Source organism: Lepeophtheirus salmonis, chromosome 9, assembly GCF_016086655.4.
Source record: "Lepeophtheirus salmonis chromosome 9, UVic_Lsal_1.4, whole genome shotgun sequence".
In the NCBI taxonomy this organism is placed as follows: domain Eukaryota; kingdom Metazoa; phylum Arthropoda; class Copepoda; order Siphonostomatoida; family Caligidae; genus Lepeophtheirus; species Lepeophtheirus salmonis.
Genome location: NC_052139.2, coordinates 5,932,709 through 5,941,690, shown reverse-complemented (window position 1 = coordinate 5,941,690; position 8,982 = coordinate 5,932,709). Strand labels below are relative to the sequence as shown.

The window sequence follows — 8,982 nt, the reverse complement described above, 5'->3', positions numbered from 1 at the left end:
ATTACAAGTCTTAAATCTCATGTAATCTTGTCAAAGATAATTCACCTAATTTATTATGTATCCAGAATTGCGAAGCTATTAAGCACTATATAGATGGTGCTAATACCTGGATAGTTGTAATACAGGTGAAGACAAAGAAAAAAAATGATACAAATTTTAGTAGATTTTGAGAAACAATTTAAATAAAGTTGATCAGATACATAATTTTGACTGATATAAACAATTCAATTAGAGATGTATAAAATTATGTACAAATGGCAAGGCAAATCAACAAAAGTCCACCAAAGTCGATAGATCATATCGCACAAATGGTATATCAACCAATGGAACAAGTATTCCTCTGACTTATTCTACAAGATAGGAATGATATTTTATAGATGTTCGACAGATCTAAAGTATTTCTTAGGTTAAACCATTGAAAAAAACTACGATAACGAAGTAACTAATATTCTACTCGATCAGTTTTATGACTATGGGTGCAAAACATCAGTCATAAACACGTTATGGTACCGGCCCGTGCAAAATTATTTACCGATGATGTAAATATACTTTTTAAGAGGTTTTGTGACAGCCAATCTGATTGTTTCGTATTTTTACTGTTAAAATAAACAAAAATCCTTCCTGTGAGAGCGTAACAACTTTCACACGTGAGACCATGTCCAATCAGGAAACAAAGAGGATAGAAATTGCAGCCCTCCTCCGAGCGGGAGTGCCTCATAACAACATTAAGGAACAGGTTGGGGCCTCGTTGAAGACAATTTACAACGTTTCCAACAAGATGGAGCACCCGCCCACGCTTCCAAGAAAGCTCAGGAGTGGCTAAAGGACAACAAGAACTTTTGGCCAAGGACTACTGGCCCCATCAGAGCCCAGATCTGAACCCACTAGACTTCTCTATCTAGGTGCACGTGGAGATCAAGGCCTGCAAAAACGACACAAGAACATAAATGCCTTAAAGGCTGCTGTCAACAAGGCCTGGGCCTCCATGGACGCCGATTACATCCAGCAAGTCTGTGGCAGCTTCAGACGTCGCCTGACCAGTGTCATTGAGTCAAATGGTGGCTATATTGATTAAATTTGATCACAAACTATTTTATTATTCTAAAAATGTATGAATAAATTTTTTCTCAAGTCATTCAAATGTCATTATGTTTTGAACAAAAATCGGTAAATAATTCTGCACGGCCCGGTATAACCTTGTATTTCTATTCACCTTGATATAGTGTATATCCTTATGAAAGTTTGTTCAAATTGATATTTGTTAATATTACATTTGATATAAATTAAAGATGGTAACCAAAACCAAGAAAAGCTATTCAGGAATGAAAAGTGTTCTCACTAGAGTTATTACAAGTATTAAATCTCATATAAATCTTATCCAATATAATTCACCTAATTTATTATGTATCCAAGAATTATTTGATGCTATTAAGCACTATATCGATGGTGCTAATACCTGGATGGATTGTAATGCAGGTGAAGACAAAGAAAAAAAATGATACAAATTTTTAATTAGATTTTGAGGAACAATTTAAATAAAGTTGACCCAAGATAGATACTTTTGGCCTGGTATACACAATTCAATTAAGAGAGGTAGATAATTATGTACAAAATGTATGGAAACTCAACAGAGTCAACGAAAGTCGACAGATCATAATAAAACGATCGTAAGTCAACCTATGGAACAAGTATTCCTCAACTTATTCCATTTATGCTTTCGATGTAAGCACTACACCAAACTGTGGCCATTTTAACTTTATAATGATCCACATAATCTTTTTTTTTAAATCAATGATAAAAAAAAAATCAAGTGATGCATTATTTGACCTACGAGTACGTAAAAATAAAAGAAATAAAAAAATATCCTTGTAATTCTGACAATTTGAAAAATGTTTGGGAGGAAACAGCATGGTGTTATATTTTTATCAGCTGTAAGCATTCTTGAGAGGACGGAAATAAACACAAACCAAAATATATAGCAAGGATATATAGACTAGAATTATAGCTATGATGATCCTCAATTCTAATTTAAGTCCAACAAGGCCTTCCATGTATAACTCCCAAGCAAACCATTATTAATAATCTCCGTCCTTCATGTGAACACGCACTAGTTATCTCTAAAGAGACTATAAAACAATGATGTGCCATGTATATTTATCAATAATGTTTTATCTTATCTCTAATTCTGATTTGTCTAAAATGTTGTATATGGGGTTTTTGATCTCTTGCGATGTTCATTGTTATACCGCGTCTTTTGACTAAGATTCATTTAATATAATTTATTAGAACTCAACATTTTGGAAAAGGGTTATGTATTTTTCTTTAGAATAAGTCGGAAACATAAACTATTAATTAAAACTGTAGTTCATAGAATCGAACTCATAATTTTGCTCTAAAAAATTATAAAAGTTATTTTGAAACAAATCTATATAACCCATTTCACTTACGAAGGGCATTTTTATTCTAAATTTTTTCGAAACCCAAACTGTGAAAGAGGTAAAACTTCCTTTAGAATTGAGGTCATTCTCTCGTCGATTAATCCAGATCAAATTTTATAGTGTACATTCAGAGTGTAATAGGTCTCAAGCTCTGCACATATTTTGTCTTTTTTTAAAAGAGTAATATAATTAATTCCTGCATTGCTGTTGTAAGATTTCGTTTAAGTAGTTTGTTAAAATAGGGATTGGATGAGGAAACTTCTTCTTTTTTTTTTGCTCCGCCTTCTTTGTTTTCACAATGCCTGCATGAGGTAAATAAAGTAATTGTAAGATTCTTTCTAGCTCGGCCGAAAGAACAATAATACAATTTTTGACATAAATGAGGAGTGTGTATTCATCATCATCAAATAGAGATAACTGATCCCGGATTGACGAGAGTTGTTTTGATGGGTGCTTGATTGGAAATTTCTTCATCTCTGTTCCTGACCTGAATGCTTATAGTTTTATTTGAGATTCATTATCGTTTACAACTGCGTCGATCCATTGTTGCACACTAGAATCTGTACAATTTTTGTTACACAACACTGTATTATCCTCAAACTCCTCATCTGACTCATCAAGTGGATTAAATACCGGAGCTCTTGACAAAGCGTCCACTTTCTCATGAGATTTACCTGGTCCCTATTCCCATTCGAAGTTGTAATCAGTTCATTACTCCTTGAAACGTTGTAGGCGTTTATTTGGGATATTCATAATTGTTTTTTTGAACAAAACCAACTAGTGGATGTTTGACATATTTGTTAAGAGGTGTGTGATCAACTACTAATCAGACTCCCTTGCCTCCTTCTATGTGGACGAAAAATGGTGGACTTATCCATTCAGTCGGGTTAGCAACTCGTACAATAATATCATCCTTAATTAGTTTATCGATAAGTGCCTTTGCTTTATCTTGTTGATGTATGTTTATTGGACGTCCCGTCAAAGTTTTGTGCACTTTTATGTTGAGAGTGATCCAATTCGATTTCATAGGTGGTCCAGACATTGTTTTATCGTCTAAGAGTCACTGAATCTATCTTTAAATTTTTCCAAGATTTTATCCATCTCTTTATTTAAGCATCGAACTTTGTTGACTAAAACATTTGGAAACCGTTCCGTGATGACTGATAATATTTTCAAATCATCTACACCTATAAGTAACTCTCTTTTCATAGACGATGTAATAATAACACCACCCATATTACATTTTCCACTTGAATGTGTAACTTCTAGTTGAGGAATTCCTTCACATTTCATAGGATAACTTGCATTCAACAACCGCTGATTTGTGGTCGTGTAAGCAAATACATTTTCTCTTATATAATCATAGGAAATTATACTCTTGCTCGACCCAGTGTCGGGCAATGCAATAATCTTAACATATTTCAAGCATCCTTTGAGACTAGATTGAACTTTGAATTCTACCCTCTTCAAAGACATCGATCCTTTTTTCTGATTAATATAAATTTTTGATGATGAATAACGTATATTTATAGGACTTATTGTCGCCCTTGGACTCGCATCAATTTTCTTGTATAAGTAAGTATGTTGAACGTGGAAGGGAAATTTATCAATTGAATTTTGACTCTTAAAACTTTTGACCCATTCAGCTAATTCATGAGGATTATGATCCTTTGTTAAATTGAAAGGTAGAGAGGAGTTATCAATATGGATAATGTTGTTACTACTAGAAGGTTTGGGTGGTTTATTAAAAGTTGGTTCAGCTGGTTGCTCATTCAATGACAAAGTATCTAAAACCTTCTCCTGCGTATCTTGATATTTGTTATTATATTCCTCCAATTGGGTATTGTAAACATCAGTTTGATCTGGATCTATGTCCATCAATTCCATATAATGTTCCTTCAATGATTCATTGGCTTTTTGAAGACGAATTCTTGTTTCATCTAGGAATAATTTACCTTCAGACGTTTTCTGCGCTATTAAGGACTTACCCAAACTGTTTATGCTTTTAACAGCTCGTGTTACTTCATCGTTTCCTTACGTCATCACCTCGTCCAACCATTTTCAATTATCAATTTTTATAAATTAAAATCCACTTAAAATTTTTTTTTATAAAGTTTTTAAAGATTCCTAACTGTAATTATCAGTAATTACCAACTGCGCAAAAACTGCAGAAAAAAACTGGGAAAACTAAAATAAAACTTTTTTGATTGATCAAAATTGTTTTATTATCTTACGGCAAAGAATGCTTAGAGCCGAATATATTTTATTCTAATTATTTTGAAGGAATATTTGTTTCACTTGAATATTGAATATGTAAATTTACTGTTGAAACTAAATATGTGATTGAAATCTTGAGATCTGATTGATTGTAAATAAATTCTTTGTTCCAAATCTATAATACAAATAATTTAATTATAAGGTTAGGCTTAATTAAAATCATGCTAACAAAAGGATGGATATTTGAATTTCTTTTTGCTTCTTCAATAATTATAATTATTATAACAAAGAATTTATTTACAATCAATCAGATCTCAAGATTTCAATTTGATTATTTATCGATTAAACAGCTATGGAAAATAAATTGCACAATTGAAATATTTGTACAACTATTAGACTTATAAACTAAAAAAAAGCCATTAATTAATATGAATGACATTTTATTATTCAATGAATTTTTTTTTCCATTTTTTTAAATGATTTATTCGTATTCATCGTTCAGAGACGCTGCAAGTTGAACTTAAAGGTCCTAAAAATTTTGTGTTACAATTAATGAAATAAAATAATAAAAGATTTTTTAGAATAGCCTAATTTGAGCTAAATAAAGTACCGGGGGTCTATTAAAATCTGAACATTAACTCATGAAGGTTGAGTGATTAAAATTAATTCTTAGTCCAATTTATTAGAGCATAGATGGTTAGTTACAAAACAGAACAAACCTGAGCTCTCTAGCTTACGTACAAGTCAAGAAAACGACACTTGACGTGATCGACGGATTTCAATTCAAATACTCCATGACAATGGGCGTCTCTACCTACCACTATCTACGCCGTCAACAAGTCCAAAACAATGGGGAGGAAGAAGCGCTCTGTGTTAAAAGCTAGACTGGACCTGCAAAAGTTAAGAAATTAACAGCCTAGGCCCATCTTTTCAAGTCCATAGGATCCCATGCAGAATATCTCGGGATTTCCCGCCGCACTGGCCAGAGAGCTTTCAAAAAAGTGGGTGGAAAGAGTCTTGTGAGGGTGAAGAGGCCATTTTTTTGACATCAAAATGAAAGAAACTCATCTCCTCCGTTGCAAGAGTTATTTTGAATTCTTTTTTGACACTTTTGATCCCTTTACAGTCATGATGCTAATCCCTTCAACATGCACCCAAAAGGTGTAGTACTTTCAGCGTCACCAAGACCCTCAAACCCCCTTTTAGGTAACACTGGGACGATATGACAGAGAAATACATCCACAGCAGGTGCCTGACCTTCCGCTGAGATATGGAAGCCATCATTGCTACTAAGGGCAACTATATTAATGATTAAGAGAGCTCAGATACACATTTATATGTAGAATTATTTTAATTCAAATCCTCTTGCTGATTAATAAATTATATTTTTTTGAAGTTTAAAATTAAAAGTGCTCAGATTTTAATACACCACTTGTTATCATATCATAAAGCGTTTCCAAGTGACTTTTTCATTCTAACTGTTGGCTATCTTAATTGCATAAACTATTGAATACGATATGCATCAATGTATTTAATGTGTTACACAACATATTACCTCACAAACACTAAAAGGCACTATTTATTTTGTGATAAACTCTCAATTTTTCTTTTTAATTCTAATTTCTAATTCAATTGTGGAAAAAAATTGTCTAACTATCTACTAATTTTGCACCATTTTCCTGGTGTTTTTTTTTAAAGGTTGCAATAAAGTTAACGACATGCTCAGTTCAGTCTCAATAATTATTTGTATACTATCTTCATTAATGAAGTAAAGCTTGTCTTGATGTTTAAATGTTTGGCAATTCATCCTTTTTGAGTGTTTCTACTTAATCCTAGGAATAAGAATGTGACAAAAAGCGTGTGTTCCTATAGCTCAGGGTTTTTTTTATTTCGTCATATTGTTATCATTATACTTTCATTTTTGAGGAGAGAATATCTAATTATTGAGTAACGACGTGTGATTGGATTAATAAGAAAACAGAAAGTAACACTGATGATTTGTTGTGGAATTATCGTCTACATTATTAAATAAAAGTTGGTCTTTTGCCTTGGGATATTAAATCCAAACAATGCCGGGCAGTACCACTAGTTACTGCTAAATATAATTTATCCAAAAAATTAGGAAGATTAATTTTATAATTTGCAAAAAAATTCAATTACTAATATTATTATTTTTGATTACCTTGAAAAGTAATTCACAATAATTGGAACAGCAAATTAAACATAATTTTCTCGATGCCAATCCCCATTCTGATTCGGATTAATTGTGCCATCTCTATAATATCTATCAATTTACCATTTGAATTAGTTTGGTAAACCTTTTAGTATCTTTCAGATATATGGATATTTTGCCATTATTCTTAATTTATACCTAATTAAACTCTAATTTAAATTATAGGAGATTGATTTTTGATGACGTCACTGGTCATTTATCAAAGATTGTTCTATAAAACTGCTATATCCCTTCCAAATATATACACGAATTCACGGTTAATAGAAATACGAGGGTATACCATATCGCGTTTAAGGCTGATTTTTGACTTCCATCATACTTTTAATATTGACGTCATAGTAGATGAGTGGTTGAATGTTTTGTCAAAATATGTTTTCCTTGCCCAGCAGTTGGTACGATACATTAAATTGAAAATTGTAGCAAAAGCGACGTCATAGACTATGAGCGCTTGCGTTTTTTGTCCAAATCTGCCTATCTGCCCCTGCAGTCTGTACAATACATCAGATAGAAACTTCAAACAAGTCCGATTACATAATGGTATAACCTTGTATCTCTATTTAGTTTGACACTTATATCTATAAAGGTGTACATTTTTTTTTTTTTTTTTTTTTTTTTTTTTTTTTTTTTTTTTTTTGCAAAAGAAACTCAAGCGATAACCAAATTATGAATGAGAGTGTTTCTTGGATGTAGCAAAAATGTATTTAAATATATATCTATATCTTTACAATCAACAGTAATTAATAATATGACAAGCCTCTTCAGGAGTAGGGAAATTCTCAACTGCTTCACCAAGCTGAGGTTTGACCACATTCTCAAGTAAATCATAGCAGGGCTCTGCTAGGAATGGAAGTTCAGTCTCAAGTTGTTTACAACCCTGAAAAAAGAAGTAGTTTAGTAAGTACGGTTTTTAAAGGAATGAACAGATAAGTCTTTTTATTCAAGCTTTCCGAGGGCTAGCTATGACTATGATTTATTTTAAGGGGGAAGGGGGCGAGAAAAAGAGAAATAAATTTCAAGTTTCTTTTGTTTATAAAAACCAAACTTAAAAAATATGTTAAATATATATAGTTGATTTTTTTGTAATGAAAACACTAAGTTTAACAATTAGAAAAGAAAAAAAAATTGTTTGTTGCGTGTGCTCTTTCTTTTTTTTTTTTGGTTCCTATTTAATATGTCGTCTTTGTGTTAACTTCTCCCTCTGAATTAAAGATTCTCGCCTATGTTTGGTCCATAATACAAAATAATATAAATATAACTGCAATATTTTCTCCTTGAAAAAAATAAAACAAGAAAAATCAAATTTTAAATTTTTTCGAAATGAACATAAAAAATCTATGTTAATTAAAAGCAAAAATATTTTTTGTAGGAAAAAAAAATTCAAAAAATCATAGTTTTTAATTAAATCACTTAGAAAGTGATTTCAAATAATACTTTTTTCGAATTTTCATCTTTACCCAAAAAAAATTAATAAAAAGCAAATTTTTTTTTTTTGGGGGGGGGTACAGCCCCTTCAGCCCACCCACTGATGACAGCCTTGATTAGATATGAACACCAACTTCTTCAATCTGATGTTACTTTAGACACATATATAGGTTTTGACTTACCTTTTCTAATTTATCGATAATGTTTTGTTGATTTTCCTCATTTTGAAGCATTTCAAAAACAGTAGCGATCGTTTTCTTACAGAAAGCACATTTTGAGGAGTCTTTTTCCACACTGTTTGCCGAAACAAAGGTAAAAAAGAATACAAGTAGTAAGAACTTCATGATGTTTGTTTTGTTATTAGTGGCCTTTGCGAATTGATTGTGAATTTAAATACTTGGATGCCGTCACTCTAGATAATATATTATGATAAGATAAATTTTATCATGTAACTACAGCAAGTTGTTTTGCAAGGTAATTATAATAATCAATAACAATTGATTAACAATATGTCAAGCATTTTATATTTTTGATTAGCAACGTCCCAATGAATCATTATTTATTAAAATACAAACAACATTTATGAATTTCAAGTAATTGGTGCCCAAATACCAATCAAGCTAAAATAGAAAAATTCATTCTCAATACACACTCCAGATATTTATACAATGA

At 31.6% G+C, this 8,982-nt stretch overlaps 1 protein-coding gene across 1 annotated transcript; it reads right to left on the bottom strand.

Annotated features, from left to right (window-relative positions):
- Positions 1 to 7,415: 7,415 nt before the first annotated feature.
- LOC121124159 (uncharacterized) lies at positions 7,416 to 8,690 on the bottom strand. Its single transcript, XM_040719286.2, has 2 exons — positions 8,493 to 8,690; positions 7,416 to 7,762 (listed from the first exon to the last, which is right to left on the bottom strand). Exons 1-2 carry the CDS (start codon positions 8,652 to 8,654, stop codon positions 7,616 to 7,618), a joined length of 309 nt encoding a protein of 102 aa, XP_040575220.1. The 5' UTR covers positions 8,655 to 8,690; the 3' UTR covers positions 7,416 to 7,615.
- Positions 8,691 to 8,982: the final 292 nt, after the last annotated feature.

Coding starts and splice junctions, on each gene's coding strand:
- LOC121124159 (XM_040719286.2), bottom strand. CDS start 8,654: ATGAAGTTCTTACTACTTGTATTCTTTTTTACCTTTGTTTCGGCAAAC. Junction 7,763..8,492: donor TTATCGATAAATTAGAAAAG/GTAAGTCAAAAC, acceptor TTCTTTTTTCAG/GGTTGTAAACAACTTGAGAC.